Genomic DNA, 17,625 nt, shown 5'->3' with positions numbered 1-17,625 from the left:
ATATTAATCCTCAATATTCTGACTTATTCCAGATGAATTCATATTGTGAAATCAGGTGGCTTCTATTATCACTATAATATGAATAATTATTTATTTAAAATAAAACGAAAGTTGAGATTCAAACTTTACTTGAACATCATTTTGTGGTTCTTTTAGTTTACCTTTCACTTTTAAGAGAGAGCTGCAATACTGACTTTTGTCACAAGGTGGCATCAAAAGCCTGAAGAATTTGGTTGAAATTTGATTTCTGAGAGATATATTTCATGAACATTCAAAACAAAAGAAATTTGTACTATGAGGTAGTTTTTTTTTTTAATTTTGAGTGATATTTTGTTATTTTCATTTCAAAAATGCTTTCTTATTATAAAAATAAAATGGGCACACATATATGTTGACATTATTGATGACTAATCCCTTTGGAAATCAGTGAAACATATATCTTAGTGTAATAATATCAGATATCTTACTATCTTTCCCCGAGAAAGATTTCAAAAAAATTCAAGTTAGCAAGCAATTAGAAGGTCTTACTGTCCTGTGCTTGATAGTGTCTCTTTATGCAAATAGAAGATATAAACCCTGTCCCCAATGAGCTTTGAATTTAATTGGGGAAAAAAGAAATGTATATACAGTTCAAAGAGATAACAAAATAATAAAAAATGATTAAGTACAATGCATGATATGGATTATACAAGCAATATGAACAAGAATAAGGGCAATTAAAAATTGTAAATGGCATTTTACAGAAACATCCTTATATCAGTTGAAAACACCATAATGAATCTTCTTTTTACTGCAATTATCTATCTATTACTATTATAAGTTATTTAAAATATGAAGAGGTGTTTAGTAATCTTGAGAGCTGTGTAAGATTCAGTTTTGACATAAACATCAGAAAATACTCACTTGAAATATGAACTCACCTTTTATTTCATGAATATATAATTTTATTTTTTTCTGATTAATAGAAAAAGATTTCTTAGAAGAGGGTGAAGATTTTCTGATCACACAAATACCAGCTGTAATATTCTTAGATTTCTAGAGTCTGAAAAACCTATCTATGCAGATATCTATATCTACACTTGATCTTGAAAAAATTCAAGTGTAGGAGGGTGGTTACCTGGGGATGGAGAGAGGGAGAAAGGAATTTGCTGTTTAATAGACTGAGTTTTGCAAGATGAACAAGTTTTGAAGATATATTTCACAACTATGTGAATATACTTAGCACTACTGAACTAAGCACTTAAAAATGGTTACAGTGGTAAATTTTTCTTATAGTAAGAATAAAAACAAGTGTCCTTCTATAAATTGGGCAACTAATAGGTTTTTATTGAAGATCAACAATGTTCCTACCTTTATGTTAGCGATTAGGAGCTACTTCAAAGAAATAAATCCCCCTTTAAGAAGCTTATAATATAGTTAATTGATGATAGATTAGCCTCATTTCCGGTAGGTAGGTGATCTACTGGAAGTCTAACATCTACCAAGCATTGTGCTAGACATTTTGTATAAATTATTTCCAACCTTCAGTTCTCAAAACAATATAGGAAAACAAGCATTATCATCCCTATTTCTCTATTGTATCATTAAGGAAGCTAAGTTTTATAGATACGAAGGTTTATTGCCTTGTTCGAGGTTGCAAAGTTTCTAATCTTGGAGTTGGTATTTAAACCCAAGTCTGTCTAGCCTCAAAATCCATTTTCCCTGTACTATACCGTGCTCCTCATTTAAATAAAAAGTAATTGAAAAGACTACAGATAAACAACTAGTAATTTGGTGCTCTCGTTTCGTATTTCTGCTGTCAGTTAGCATTGTTTCATTATAATTACTCGGACAAAATTAAAAGAAAGGGTATGCGATAGAATTAATATTAGCATTTAGTCTGGATTACATTTTAACCTGAGAAAGGATAACCATGTAATTTTTTGTTGGTTTGAACTGTCTTTTTATTTGTGTTTTAACTTTTGGAAACACTAATCTTTTTCCCTGTGTATTCGTGTGCAGGTTATGTGGGTATGTAATTTGTGCCGAAAACAACAAGAAATCCTCACTAAATCAGGAGCATGGTTTTATAACAGTGGATCTAACACACCACAGCAACCTGATCAAAAGGTTCTCCGAGGACTGCGGAACGAGGAGGCGCCTCAGGAGAAGAAGGCAAAACTGCATGAGCAGGCCCAGTTCCAAGGACCCTCAGGTGACTTATCTGTACCTGCAGTGGAGAAAAGTCGATCTCATGGGCTCACAAGACAGGATTCTATTAAAAATGGGTCAGGAGTGAAGCACCAAATTGCCAGTGACATAGCTTCAGACAGGTAAACATTTTGTTTAATCTTTAGGTAAACATTATTTTTAATCTTCATTCCAAACAGAAATACAAATACATTGAAATGTTTAGGCAACGAGTTATCTAAATGTCATGTAAATGTCCATGTGTTTTATATAAATGCTGAAAGTGATGTTTAGGACTTGAGCTATTAGAGGTTTGAACGATGTTAGGTTTAATGAGGGAGCGTTAGGTTATCTGATTTTCCAGAATGAAGAAATGAAATAAAACAGACTAGATGGAAGGTTATTGGCATAGGAAAGGCAGACTGGGATAAGAGCAGTGGGAATGAAGAAGAGACAGTTTTAAGACATTTTAGAGAGGTAGGATGGAACGGACTAACCACAAGTGGGAGGTAAGAGAATGGGGAAAATTACTGATGTCTCTAGAACTTCTACGTTAGGCTGAAGGTGGAGGTAGTTTCCCAAGGAGGCAAATAGACAAAAGGGTTTCATGAGTTTTCTGTATCTGTGGGCTACTTGGGATCAATTCTGTTGGCTTCTTCATGTTCAAAATGGGAGACTTTTATAAATAGTATTTATGGTTCTATATTTCCTACCTTTGAAAGGGAGAATGAAAAAATTTCATGGGAAGATTATTTTTCTATACCGTATTCCTATTTGAATTGAAAACTAAAAAAAATCTGTATAATATATCTGGTTTATACTATTTCTGTTGTCCAGAAGTGGCCCATAAATTTCTCTGTGACTACGTACAAAGTCATGCATTTGAGGAAAAACAAATCTAAAATTATACTAATAGGATGTTGGGTTTTGAGCATTCATTTACCACAGGTAAGATAACTGGGAGTCACCTTATATTGTGCCTAAAGTTGCCACCGTGATGTGCTGCTGTGTCTTGTGAGAATAATAAAATGATGGCTTCACCAGTTCTTTTGAAAACTGGCAAAAGTGAAACAAGGTAATCCTATCTTTGGGGAAAACAGTGGTGGTTTCATGGCTGAAATACTCTGAACATGTGTCAGTGTAAAATCTCAGGAACCCAAGGATTTTAAGTTTAGAGGACCCTCTTAGTTTGATTGAGGTCCACCTTAGGCAGACAAAATAATTTGGAAGGCAATCCCAGACACCACGTGTAGAGGAGTGAGCAATGATCCAGTTAAGAGAAAAAACACAATACTGCACATTCAAGAGCAGATTACCTCTTTTGGCAAACGAGTCTCAATTTTAGTGGGACTTCCCGGAGGCAGGGTAGAATGGCCTCAGAGTTATCTTACCTCATGGGCAAGGAGATGAGGTATTTATAAACCCTACCTCTCCTTTGTTATCGGTCTAGGGTTGTTCTTGGAGGGTGTTAACTCTTTGGAACTCATTCTCCAAGCAGGTTCTTTTGGCCAGAGAAAGCACTTAGGGAGATATAGTAAGACTTTGCTATGCAGGGACTGGTAGATGATGAGGCAGTGTGGACTGGGACCGTGGCAGTGTCTGTCATACGAGGACTTTAGAAATCAATAAAGTCTGTAAAATGGCAACTATCATGGTCATGGTATATGAACTTGGATAAAAAGATAGATGATAACCAATGGAGATAGAATTTTTGAAGAATTTCTAACACATTTTTAATGAATAAGTCAAATGAATAGTGAGAGCATAGACACATTCTGCAAAAACTAGATAGATGCATGAGATAGTCTCCTTTGGACTTTAGAAAGATAGGTTCAGGAAGAATAAAGGGAAATACTAAAACATTGGATCACATAATAGACGATTAAGTTTTGGAATGTCTCTCATCAGGAAGTTGTAGACGTTTAAAATAAATCCAATAAGTTTATGAATGATTAATTCATCTTTGTAAGGAAGATAGAAGCACATCTCTAATCTTTGTAGAAGGTGGTGATGAGAACAAAGATATCTTTCAATATTATCTCTGAACTCTTCTTTCATTGGCAAAGTATTATAAACAAAACAAAAAAAAGAGCATTTGTTTTATCATTATTAAATGCAGATTTAACAGCAATTTGTTTTGTTAAGTGTGTATGTATGAACCCGGTGAATTCTTTCCCCTAGGGCATGGGGTGGGTCATGGGTCAGCAAACTACGCCCTGAAGCCAAATCTGGCTTGCCACCTGTTCTTCCCCCCCCCCCCCCCCCCCCCACCCCCCGTAAATAAAGATTTCCTGGAACACAGCCATACCTTTCCATTTACTTCTTGTTTATGGCTATTTTCAGTTCCATCTCCAGGGTTGAGTAGTTACAAGAGACCATATGGCTCTCATAGCCTAAAGTATTTACTCTGACCCTTTACAGAAACTGTTGGCCAACTCCTACCCTAGAGAGTAGTTAGCTCTTTTGTTCTGCTGATGTCTCCTTTCTTTGCCCATTTTCTTTTGTTACTGTTTAAATTATTTCAGTTAAGCCTGCTTTCTTGTTCTGCTCTCTCCCTGTCTGCCGCCTAGTCTCTCTCTCTCTTTCTTTCCTTCCTTTTTGTCTGGGTAACACCCCCTCCCCCCATCTCTCTGCTGCTCCTTTCTTTGTCCTTATCTATTCTCTTTCTTACCAGAGTGGATCTTTAAGCAGTTTGAGTTGGACTGTGAAATGGAGCTACTGATAAGGAATATAACTTCAGTTTAAAGTATTATTAGTGATTTGTTTCCTCAATACCATTCAGAAACTGGTGGCCACAAAAAGAGAAGATTTGGTTCAATTATTTTAAATCTCTGTGGATCTCAGAATTGTGTTTGACAGATACAAAAGTATGTTACTTATTTTTCTTTTAAGGAGTTTCAGTTTGATCTTTAACTGCATTCTGGGGTAGTTTTGACCTGTTTTATGACCTCTTCCCTCCCAGGTTTTGGCACAATGCTTTACACATAGATCCTTAGTGTTTATTGAGTGAATGAGTATCAGTTGGCCCTAGATCTTAGTTTTGAGTTAATAAGCATTTACTTAATTAGTTTATTCATAAAATGGTAAATATTTATTATCAATTTGGAGGTAAAATATTGTTAGAGGTTTTCAAATATGTTTTTTTTTTAATTTCAGAATAAGTTTTGAAATAACCATTTAAAAAATTATGTACAGGGGCGCCTGGGTGGCGCATTCGGTTAAGCGTCCGACTTCAGCCAGGTCACGATCTCGTGGTCCGTGAGTTCGAGCCCCGAGTCAGGCTCTGGGCTGATGGCTCAGAGCCTGGAGCCTGTTTCTGATTCTGTGTCTCCCTCTCTCTCTGCCCCTCCCCCGTTCATGCTCTGTCTCTCTCTGTCCCAAAAATAAATAAAAACGTTGGGAAAAAAAAAATAAATAAAAAATTATGTACAGTTGGCTTACCCTTTGTCATGCCCCTCAGGAATGCCCAGTGGCTTCTCAGTCTTTAATTTACGTACTATAATGTGTTGATCTTATTAAAATATAGATTTTAATTCGGTAGGTCTGAGGTAGGGCTTGAAAATCTGTATTTCTAACAAGTGATGCCAATACTTGTAGTGAAGGCCAGTAGTGAGGCGTCTAAGAATATCTTAGGAAGGGAAACACCAGTGGCCTTTAATAGCTCAGTGACAGTTGTCTTCTGTACCATTGCCACTAAGAGGCATATATAAGTGAACATGTAAGGTTCTTGGAAGATACTGTTCTGACATACTTTTTTTAATGTTTATTTTTGAGAGAGAGAGAGAGAGAGAGCAAGCAAGTAGAAGAAGGGCAGAGAGGGAGACACAGAATGTGAAGCAGGCTCCAGGCTCTGAGCTGTCAGCACAGAGCCCAGCACAGGGCTTGAACTCATGAACCATGAGATCGTGACCTGAGCCGAAGTCAGACACTTAACCGACTGAGCCACCCAGGTGCCCCGAGTTCTGACATATTTATTGAGTGGGGGTCAGAAGGTGGAAACCAGCTACCTGGTGGCAGATGGACTACATTCATGTGGTTGCAAGCCCCTGGCTCCTTTATTACGACATGGTGGCTGAGCATTTACTTTTTTAAATATGCTGTTTTTTAAAATACACTTCTGGGGCGCCTGGGTGGCTCAGTCGGTTGAGCGGCCGACTTTGGCTCAGGTCATGATCTCGCGGTCCGTGGGTTCGAGCCCCGCGTCGGGCTCCGTGCTGACAGCTCGGAGCCTGGAGCCTGTTTCGGATTCTGTGTCTCCCTCTCTCTGACCCTCCCCCATTCATGCTCTGTCTCCCTCTGTCTCAAAAATAAATAAACGTTGAAAAAAAAAAAAAAAAGAAGTATTTAAACTACACTTCTTATTTATTTCTTCTTTATTATACAGTTAGGAATATATATCTTACATAGTACATACATAGATTTTTTACCTCTGAATTCATTTTCAAGATGGTCAAGGGGATGTTAACAAATATTTGTTTTACAAAGAGGCCTTGGGATGGAGGATTTACTCCTTAATACCCATCACCTATTTAACCCATCCCCCTGCCCACCTCTCCTCGGGTAACCATCAGTTTGTTCTCTAATAGTTAAGAGTCTGTTTCTTGGATTCTCTCTCTTTTTTTTCCCGTTTGCTCATTTGTTTTGTTTCTTAAATTCCACATATGGGTGAAATCATATGATATTTGTCTTTCTGTGACTGACTTATTTTGCTTAGCATAATACTCTCTGGCTCCATCCATGTAGTTGCAAATGGCAAGATTTCATTCTTTGTCTTTTTAATGTATTTTTTTAAATTTACATCCAAGTTAGTTAGCATATAGTGCAACAGTGATTTCAGGAGTAGATTCCTTAGTGCCCCTTACCCATTTAGCCCATCCTGCCCTCCCCCAACCCCTCCCAGTAACCCTCTGTTTGTTCTCCATATTTAAGAGTCTCTTATGTTTTGTCCCCCTTCCTGTTTTTATATTATTTTTGTTTCCCTTCCCTTATGTTCATCTGTTTTGTATCTTAAAGTCCTGATATGAGTGAAGTCATATGATATTTGTCTTTCTCTGACTAATTTCGTTTAGCATAATACCCTCTAGTTCCGTCCACATAGTTGCAAATGGCAAGATTGCATTCTTTTTGATTGCCGGGTAATACTCCATTGTATATATATACCACATCTTCTTTATCCATTCATCCATCGATGGACATTTGGGCTCTTTCCATACTTTGGCTATTGTCGATAGTGCTGCTGTAAACATTGGGGTGCATGTGCCCCTTCGCAACAGTACACCTGTATCCCTTGGATAAATACCTAGTAGTGCAATTGCTGGGTCATAGGGTAGTTCTATTTTTAATTTTTTGAGAAACTTCCATACTGTTTTCCAGAGTGGCTGCACCAGTTTGCATCCCCAGCAGCAGTGCAAGAGGGATCCTCTTTCTCTGCATCCTCGCCAACATCTGTTGTTAGGCATGCCAGATTCTTAAGTATTTGTTCTGACTGGAAAATTTTAACAATGTCATATGACTCAGTTACATTTCAGTGCATTTTGTTAGATGGTGAGTATGCTACCAGCTATAAGTGACGACAAGACAGTAATAAAAATACAAGGTGATTTTTTTAAATTTTTTTTTTCAACGTTTATTTATTTTTGGGACAGAGAGAGACAGAGCATGAACGGGGGAGGGGCAGAGAGAGAGGGAGACACAGAATCGGAAACAGGCTTCCAGGCTCTGAGCCATCAGCCCAGAGCCTGACGCGGGGCTTGAACTCACGGACCGCGAGATCGTGACCTGGCTGAAGTCGGACGTTTAACCGACTGCGCCACCCAGGCGCCCCTACAAGGTGATTATCTTAGATCTAAAATGTAGTTTTAAGGCAAATTAAGTGTAATGAAAGTTTAGGAGTTTTGTAATCATTGTAATTTCCTTATTGTCTGATGTTTATAACCTACCAGTACTTTTGTGACATTTGATTAAATAATTAATTCATTTAAAATTTTTGATTCAAATTCCAATTAGTTAACATACAGTACAATATTAGTTTCAAGTGTAAAATATAGTGATTCAACACTCTCATACATCACCCGGTGCTCATCACAAGTGCACTCCTTAATCCCCATCACTTATTCACCTCATTTCCCACCCAGCTCCTCTCTCGTAACCATTAGTTTGTTCTCTAAAGAGTCGGCTTCTTGGATTTTCCCCCCTCTCTTTTTTTCCCCCACTTTGCTCATTCGTTTTGTTTCTTATATTCCACATATGAATGAAATCATATTGTATTTGTCTTTCTCTGACTGATTTATTTCATTTAGCATAATACTCCCTGGCTCCATTCATGTCATTGCAAATGGCAAGATTTCATTCTTTTTTATGGCTAAGTAATATTCCATTGTATCTATCTATCTATCTATCTATCTATCTATCTATCTATGTTCTTTATGCATTTATCAGTTGATGGACACTTTGGATGTAAACTTCAGGGTGCATGTATCCCTTTGAGTTAGTATTTTTGTATTCTTTGGGTAAGTAGTAGTACAATTGCTAGATTGTAGGGTAGTTCTATTTTTTTTTTTTTAATTTTTTAAATGTTTATTTATTTTTGAGAGAGACGGAGACAGACTGCGAGTGGGTTAGGGGCAGAGAGAGAGGGAGACACAGAATCTAAAGCAGGCTCCAGGCTCTGAGCTGTCAGTGCAGAGCCTGACACGGGGCTTGAACTCATGAGCTCTGAGATCATGACCCAAGCCAAAGTCGGACGCTCAACCAACTGAGCCACCCAGGCGCCCCGGGTAGTTCTATTTTTTTTTTTTTTTAATTTTTTTTTTTTTCAACGTTTATTTATTTCTGGGACAGAGAGAGACAGAGCATGAACGGGCGAGGGGCAGAGAGAGAGGGAGACACAGAATCGGAAACAGGCTCCAGGCTCTGAGCCATCAGCCCAGAGCCCGACGCGGGGCTCGAACTCACGGACCGCGAGATCGTGACCTGGCTGAAGTCGGACGCTTAACCGACTGCGCCACCCAGGCGCCCCAGGGTAGTTCTATTTTTAACGTTTGAGGAACCTCCATACTGTTCTCCATAGTGGCTGTTCTTCTTTGCATTCCCACCAGCAGTGGGAATCCTTTCTCCACATCCTCACCAATACTTGTTCCTTGTGTTAATTTTAGCTATTCTGACAAGTGTGAGGTGATATCTCATTATAGTTTTGATTTGTATTTCCCTGATGGTGAGTGATGTTGAGCATCTTTTCTTTTTTTAAAAATTTTTTTTTTTTTTCAACGTTTATTTATTTTTGGGACAGAGAGAGACAGAGCATGAACGGGCGAGGGGCAGAGAGAGAGGGAGACACAGAATCGGAAACAGGCTCCAGGCTCTGAGCCATCAGCCCAGAGCCCGACGCGGGGCTCGAACTCACGGACCGCGAGATCGTGACCTGGCTGAAGTCAGACGCTTAACCGACTGCGCCACCCAGGCGCCCCCATCTTTTCATGATCTGTTGGTCATGTGTATGTTTTCTTTGGAAAAATGTCTATTCATGTTTTCTGCCCATTTAAAAATTGGATTATTTGGCTCTGGGGTGTCAAGTTTTAGAAGTTCTTCATATAGTTTGGATACTAACCCTTTATTACATATGTCAATTGCGAATAGTTTCTCTCGTTCCATAGGTTGCCTTTTAGTTTTGTTGGTTGTTTCCTTTGCTGTGCAACATTTATTTGATTATTTTAAAGTAAAAGTAGTAGTTAAAATATATGCTTAAGACTTTTGCTTCCAGTATAGATGGAGTAATAGGGCCTGAGTTTACCTTTCAGCCTCAGACATCTGAAAAAATAGACAATATATTTGAAGCAGTGTTTTTTTAGAAATTGGCATTAGGCAATCAAGGAGAATAACACCTGAAAGGTGGTAAATAAACAAAGTGAGCTCCATGATTGCCCTAGCATACTGCTTTGAGAGAGTTTTCAGGCTATTGCACAGGGACAAGAGTATAGAACCCAGAGGTCTTCCTGAGTTGAGGAGACAGTTCTGAGGGCTTCAGGAAACCAAGGCAACTATAGTTTGCTAGACAGAATACCAGCCAGGAGACAGATGAGCAGCAAGATACCTTGGAGATCTGAAGAGGGTTCTTTTTGTGTATTCAGTGGAGTAATGATTGGCAACTGTGGCCAGGGAAAGAGTCATCCAAAATGATGAGAGGGAACACGGGCCTGCATTCACCCAGGACCAAGAATAATGTCTGTTCCTTGTGGCCAGACTAGCAAACCTCAAGATTCCCGAAACAGTGGGTAGGGTATTTTGGAAAGTCTTGCTTTTGCAATGGGGAATAATTAATGCTAAAACGAGCACTGCTGAGGGACAGAATAACAAATCATAAAAACAGGACCTGAAGAGATCAGACTGTTTCTAAGTAATTTTACTGCCTCCCAGGAGTTCAAGAAGATTTATAGGAATACACAAGTATTCAGTACCCAACAAGATAAAGTTCACGATGTTTGACATCCAAAGATAACTGGGCATACAAAATGGTAGGAAGACACAATCAATAATGAGAAAGTAATTAGACACAGGATGTCAACCCAGAAGTGATACAGATGGCAGAATTAGCAAGAAAAACTTTAAAGTAGTTATTAGAATTGTATCCCATACAATTTTAAAAAGTAAATTAGAGATTAATAAGATATAAAAAATAAAACCCAAATTGAATTTGTAGAGATGAGAATTATAATATCTGAAATGAAAAATATATTTGATGGGGATAATGGAAAATTAGGTACTGAGGAAGAAAGGATTCGAGAATTGAAGACAAACCAATAGAAATGATGCAAAATGAAATACAGATAAAAATGAGTAAAATAATTTGTAAGTGAAAGAATCACAACCAGTGGGACAGTATCAAGTATTTAATATACATGTAATTTGGGTCCTCGAAGGAGAGGAGAGCCTGAAGAGTCCTAAGAAAAATTTGAAAACATAGTGACCAATTCTTTGTTTCTTCAGATTTTTATCTAAATTCCAGTTAGTTAACGTACAGTGTAATATTAGTGTCAGGTGTATAATTTAGTGATTCATCACTTACATAAAGTACCCAGTGCTCATCACAAGTGCCCTCCTTAATACCCATCACCCATTTAACCTACCCCCCACCCTTCTCCCCTCTGGTAACCACCAGTTAAACACACTTTAAATAAAAGGACAAACAAAATATATGAAGCAAAAACTGGTAAAACTTTTAGGAGAGATACACAAATCCACAGTTATATTTGGAGATTTCAGTACCCTTGTCTTAATAACTAATAGAACAAGTAGGCAGAAAATCAGCAAAGATAGAGTAGACTTGTACATTAGTATCAAGTAACCTGACCTAATTGATGTTTATAGAACAGTCCGCCAAACAGCAGAATATTCATTCTTATTAGGGATACACAGAGTGGTAACTAAGATAGACCAGATTTCGGCCAGGAAACAAATCCAAGTAATAAAAGATATGTTCTTTGGTCACAATGGCATTAAATTAGAAATCAGTGACAGGGAGATCTATGGAAAAATCTCCCAATATATGGAAGCTAATTAACGTACTCTTAAATAACCTAACGATCAAAGAAGATTTCAAAAAAGAGGATAGAAAACATTTTTAATTGAATTAACATGAAAACATACTGTGGAATTTGTAGGCTGCCACTAAAGCAGTACTTAGGGCAGAGTTTATAGCAATAGATACTTATATTAGAAAATAGGAAAGGTCTCAAAGCATTGATGTCAGTTTCCACCTTAGGAAACTTAGAAAAGAAAAGCAATTTAAACCCGAGTAAGCAGAATAAAGAAAACAAAAACTAAAGCAGCGATCAGTGAAAGAGAAAATAGAAACAATGAAGCCAGAAGCTGATTCTTTGAGATCCATGAGTCATTAAACCTCTAGACAGACTAATCCTGGACTTTATTGGCAGAATGATCAAACAGTAGACTTGAAGATATATAATGACGTTTTCTTATGTGGCCAACACTTAAGAGACTTATTTTTAAGAATATGATATGAGCTTTGAAAGATAAGCTATGTCTTTTTTTTTTTTAAGTGTTTAACATATTTTAGTTGGTTCCATAGTGTAAAAGTCAGCCTTTCTCTTTGAATTTATCTAATGTCAATATTTAGGTGACAAGGAATTTTTAATTCTATTTCAGCTGAATTAAACTTGAACCATTCTCAAGTTTCCTTATTTAAGTGACCTGTAAAAGGAATTGCACTCTCTGCCATTACACTTAGGACAGTCCCAGTTTATACCTGTTCTCTCCTGGAAGCCTGCATGGGTTGGCATTTATCCTGGGTTTTTTATGTGAAGTGTTTCATTAAGAGTTGCATTAAAATAAGTTGGGGTAAGTTTGGTAGGATTCGACTTTGTACTTAAAGCTCCTGATTTCATTCTGTGTGGGATGCCTGTGCAGTGAACAGAGTTCTCATCTGAAATACAGCCAGCCAGAATCCATCCTTCCCCTTACTTTTCAGACACAAGATAGTTAACTTATCTCCTCTAAGAGCAGGAGGCAAGGCGCTCACTGACAAAACGAAGTGTGATCTAAAGGTCACTGGTGGTGGTGGGAGGAATATTTGACATTGCTCCTGCACTTGCCCTTTGGTATAGAGGCCTGTTTTGTCATGGCTCATTCTTTAGCATTTGAGATGCAGGAAGTCACATTTGTGGGAGACTTCAGAAATTGTAGGTTAGTTGTATGTGAAATATGTTCAGGAAAGAGAGGCTGAACAGTCTTATCATAGAGTGCATAGAAGGTGGTCTGAATGTTTTTTCCTACAGTGGTATTGGCATTTATTGTATAGTATAAGCCTACAACTATTTGTGTATTTTATTATTTTGTGATTTTTAAAAATTTTGTAATAGCTATTTCATCAGCAAGGTACCAAAAAAAGAAAATGCATTCTTACTGAGCAACGTGTAATTTGCACAAAATTTTTGTTTTCTTTGCCTTCCACTAGAGGGCTCATAGTCACTGAAAACGTGAATTCAAAAAGGAAAATAAAATCTGGTGAAGAAGCAACATCTATTTTAGAAATTAGTTACTTTAAGAAGATCTAAAGATGACAAAATAATACAGATACAGAAGGTGTATTTTACATGTCATTCTGTCAAGCATGACTTTTCTTTTGATGTTAGTTCTTTAAAACTAATTTTAGTCATTTTCAATCACAAGAATTTTTGGGGGGTGGGGCACCCAAAAAGTAAATTATTGACTCCATTTGAAGAAGAACTTCAAAATGGATGATGGGCATTGAGGAGGGCACTTGTTGGGATGAGCACTGAGTGCTATATGTAAGCCAATTTGACAACAAATTATATTAAAAAAAGAAAAGAAAAGAACTTCACTGCACCAGTAAATGCTGACATTCTAAAAAGCATTTTAAAAAACACTGAAAATTTTCTCTATAAAAGTAAAGGAGGAATTGAGCAAAGTAAATTTCCTGATGCAAGAGTCATGTGTATCTTTTTCATTAATGTATACGTAACACTTTGCACAGTAATTGACACACAGTGGTGCTCAGTGAATACTTGTCAAAATGCTCAATGAATGGAATTATAAAATAGCTTAAGAAAAAGGGGGGTGAATCATAAGGGCATTGGAGTGTCTGACAGAACCCCCAGGAAAAGAATGAGGATAGACCTTATGAATAACTGGAGTTATGGACTCAAATACTATGAACTTGATCTCAGTATCTTGTCTCTGTTTCTTAGCTTTGTCTATTTTATTCCCGTATGTCTCCAAAAAGGTTTTTAGCGCTCAACTGTTCTACATGGTGGGGAAAATGACCACGCATAGAATTTGTTTAATAATTCAGTTTGTTCAAAATGTTCAATTTGTTAAGTAATTGAATGAAAGGAGTTTGTAGTAGGCTTCATATTGAAAATCAGTACATTATTGGCGTATGTATTTTAAATAATGCTTGGGAATTCATACAATACGTTAGCTTAAAGCTAGCTTATAGGAGATTCAGTAGTCAAGAAACGAAACTTTGCTATGAAAATATGGTTAAGGTCCAGGATAACACATAGTTGAATTGAGATTTATGCTAATTGGGGTGGAGATAGCTAGAACATAATTATAAAGTCTGCCATTTGAAAGCTATTAAAATGTCTCACCATTTGATTATGTACATAATGGTACACATATAAAAGTATTTTAGGATGGGCTGTAGGCATTTTGATCTGACACTGAATAACAAAATTGATCTTGCTAGTGGACCATAACAAGATTACCCTGACTGAAAAGGATATAAGTAGAATTTTATGTTTTGTGCCTCTTAAACTGGATGCGAGGCAAGAGTAACAACTCTTGAACTCATTTACAGCATGGAATTTGGAGTTATCCTGTCTTTTGATATTAATTCTCACCATAGTTTTGATACTTTAAAAAAGCTTACCTTTCTTCATAGGTTAGAAGTAAAAAAAAAAAATGAATAATATATGAAAAACATATTTTTAGTAAAATTAGATTAAATTTATTTTTTCTTTAACAGGAAGTGTTAGAAGTTATTTTGTTCAAAATGACTTAATATTATTGCACTTGAAAGATTGCAATGCTGATTTAAAATATGGTTTAAGATCTTGTTTGAGGGCGCCTGGGTGACTCAGTCATTGAGCATCTGATTTCGTCTCAGGTCATGATCTCACGGTTCATGAGTTCGAGTCCCACATCAGGTGAGCCCCACTTCGGGTGAGCACAAACCCCACATTGGGTGAGCCCTGCTTTTCTCTCTCCCTCCCTCTCAAAAAAAAAAAATAAATCTTGCTTACTTACCCCCGTTTTTTCTTTGCATTTTCTTTTTGAACTTTTTTTTTTGAGAGTAAATTTTAAGACCTCTGAGCTCATGGAGAAGGATTTTCTTATGCTTCAAGATATATTTCTTCTTCTGTATGGTATTTCCCTATTTTATATACCTGTTCCATACCCTACTCACTCCGTTTCTTTTTCCTGTACAACCACTGGGTTTTTGTTTGTGTAAATTTTTATAAATGTTCTCTTCAAATATAGGGGTATACATATACATATTTATATATGTATATATATTTATTCCTTTAAAATGATATATTGTATACACATACATATATACGTGTGTGAATATGTTGGAGATCTTTTTTTTTTTTTGTTAGTACATGATGAGTGTGTTTTATCATTACTTCATTAAAAAGTTTTTTTTTAACATTTATTCATTTTTGAGAGACAGAGGGAGACACAGCGGGGGAGGGGCAGAGAGAGAGGGAGACACAGAATCTGAATCAGGTTCCAGGCTGTGAGCTGTCAGCACAGAGCCTGTTACAGGGCTCAAACCCACAAATCATGAGATCATGACCTGAGCCAAGTTGGATGCTTAACCAACTGAACCACCTAGGCATCCCTATCATTACTTTTAATGGGTGTGTCAAAATTATTTAGTCCCTATGACAGACATTTAGGTTATTGCCAATTTTTTGCTATTATAAACACTATTGTAATAAATAATCTCATGTGTATGTGGTACATATAGGTAGCATATCTATAAGATAAAATAAAATTTCCAGAATTGTGATCACTTGGCAAAAATGTATGTGCAGTTTTAATTTTTTGTAGGCATTGCTATATTGCTTACTACAAAGCATGTACCAATCTATTCTGTCAACAATTTAGTTACTGCTTTCTAACTCTTTAGCTAACACAATGTTATAGACCTTTTTTATTTAAGTTTATTTATTTTTAGAGAGAGAGAGAGAGAGAGAAAACACCAGTGGGGGAGGGGCAGAGAAAGAGGGACACAGATGATCCAAGGGGTTCTGTGCTGAGAGCAGAGAGCCTGATGTGGGGCTTGAACCCACAAACTGTGAAATCGTGACCTGAGCCCAAGTCAGACGCTTAACCAATTGAGCCACCCAGGCACTCCAAAGTTATAGAACTTTTCATCTTTCTTGTATCATAGATGAATCAAGTTGAGCGTGTTTGTATATGTTGAAGAATATTTGTATTCCTTTTCTTCTTTTTTAACTCTGTTGCCCGTTTTTCTGTTAGTCTTTATCTGAATGAATTTTTAGCATCTCAGGGCACCTGGATGGCTCAGTTGGTTGAGTGTAGAGTGTCCAACTTCCGCTCAGGCCGTGATCTCACAGTTCGCGAGTTTGAGCCCCATATTGGGCTCTCTGCTGTCAGCGCAGAGCCTGCTTCGAGTCCTCTGTCCCCTCGCCCCCTCTCTCTACACCTCCCCTGCTCACTCTCTCTCTCAAAAATAAATAAACATTATGGGGCGTCTAGGTGGCTCAGTTGGTTGAGTATCTGACTTCGGCTCAGGTCATGATCTCGCAGTTCGTGAGTTCAAGCCCCACGTCGGGCTCTGTGCTGGCAGGTCAGAGCCTGGAGCCTGCTTCAGATTCTGTGTCTCCCTCTCTCTCTGCCCCTTCTCCACTCATGCTCTGTCTCTCTCTGTCTCTCAAAAATGAATAAATGTAAAAAAAAATTAAAAAAATAAATAAACATTAAAAAATAAATGGATTTTTAGCATCTCTATGTATATTATGGAAGAGAATTCTTGGTGCAGTGGATTGTATATAGCTTTCTATTGCTGTGTAAAACCTAATGGCTTAAAATAATTTAAATTTATTATCTCACAGCTCCATGGGTCAAGATCAGGGGAAAGGTTAGCTGGATCCTTGGCTCAGAGTCTCACTGGGCTGAAATCAAAGTGTTGGCTGGGGCTGTAGTCTCATCTGATGCTCAGGGTCCTTTTCCAAGCTCACTGATTATTGGCAAAATTCAATGCCTTGAAATTGTATGACTGAGGCTCCCAGCTCTTAGAAGCCACCCACTGTTCCTTGCCAAGTGTCCCTTCCCATAACATGACAGTTTTTTTTCTTCGAACCAACAGGAGAATGTCTATATTGCTGTGAATCTTTTTGACTTCTGTCTCTGACCTCTATAAGCTCTTTTAAAGGGTTGTTAACTTTCTGCTTAATCAAGCCCACCTCTCATAATTTCCTTTTTCATTAACTTAAAGTCAACTGAGTAGGGGCCTTAATCATATCTACAAAATCACCTCACTTTTGTCATATAATGTATGGGAATGATAATCCCATCATACTCACAGATCCCACCAACACTCAAAAGGAGGGGATAACACAAGGTGTTTATACCAGGTGGCAGGAACTGTAGGGGATTTCTGCTTGCCTGAGATTGCAAATGTTTTTTCTGAGTTTGTTATTGTCCTTTGGTTTTGCTTATGTTGTCCTTTTTCCAGTGCATACACATAACCATGTCTTTTACAGTGTTTGGGATTTTTTTCTTTTATGACTCCAATTTACTTTTTAAAAAAATGGAGATCTAATTCACTTGAGATAGAATTCACCCTTTAAATTATACAATTCAGTGGATTTTAGTATATTTGTGAATTTGGGCAACCATCACCACTAATTCCAGAGCAGTTCTACTATCACCAGAAGAAACTCC

The 17,625-nt window shown here is 37.4% G+C and overlaps 1 protein-coding gene across 1 annotated transcript in view; it reads left to right on the top strand.

Moving 5' to 3' along the window:
- Positions 1-17,625, top strand: part of RIMS2 (regulating synaptic membrane exocytosis 2) — a 615,364-nt gene that overhangs the window by 182,577 nt on the left and 415,162 nt on the right. Inside the window, 1 exon segment of the mRNA XM_032591921.1 lies at positions 2,002-2,312. Within this exon segment, the coding sequence (XP_032447812.1) occupies positions 2,002-2,312 (311 nt within the window).

This window comes from Lynx canadensis, chromosome F2 (genome assembly GCF_007474595.2).
Source record: "Lynx canadensis isolate LIC74 chromosome F2, mLynCan4.pri.v2, whole genome shotgun sequence".
Taxonomy (NCBI): domain Eukaryota; kingdom Metazoa; phylum Chordata; class Mammalia; order Carnivora; family Felidae; genus Lynx; species Lynx canadensis.
The sequence above is the reverse complement of the archived record's forward strand: the minus strand, read 5'-3'. Positions and strand labels throughout refer to the sequence as shown.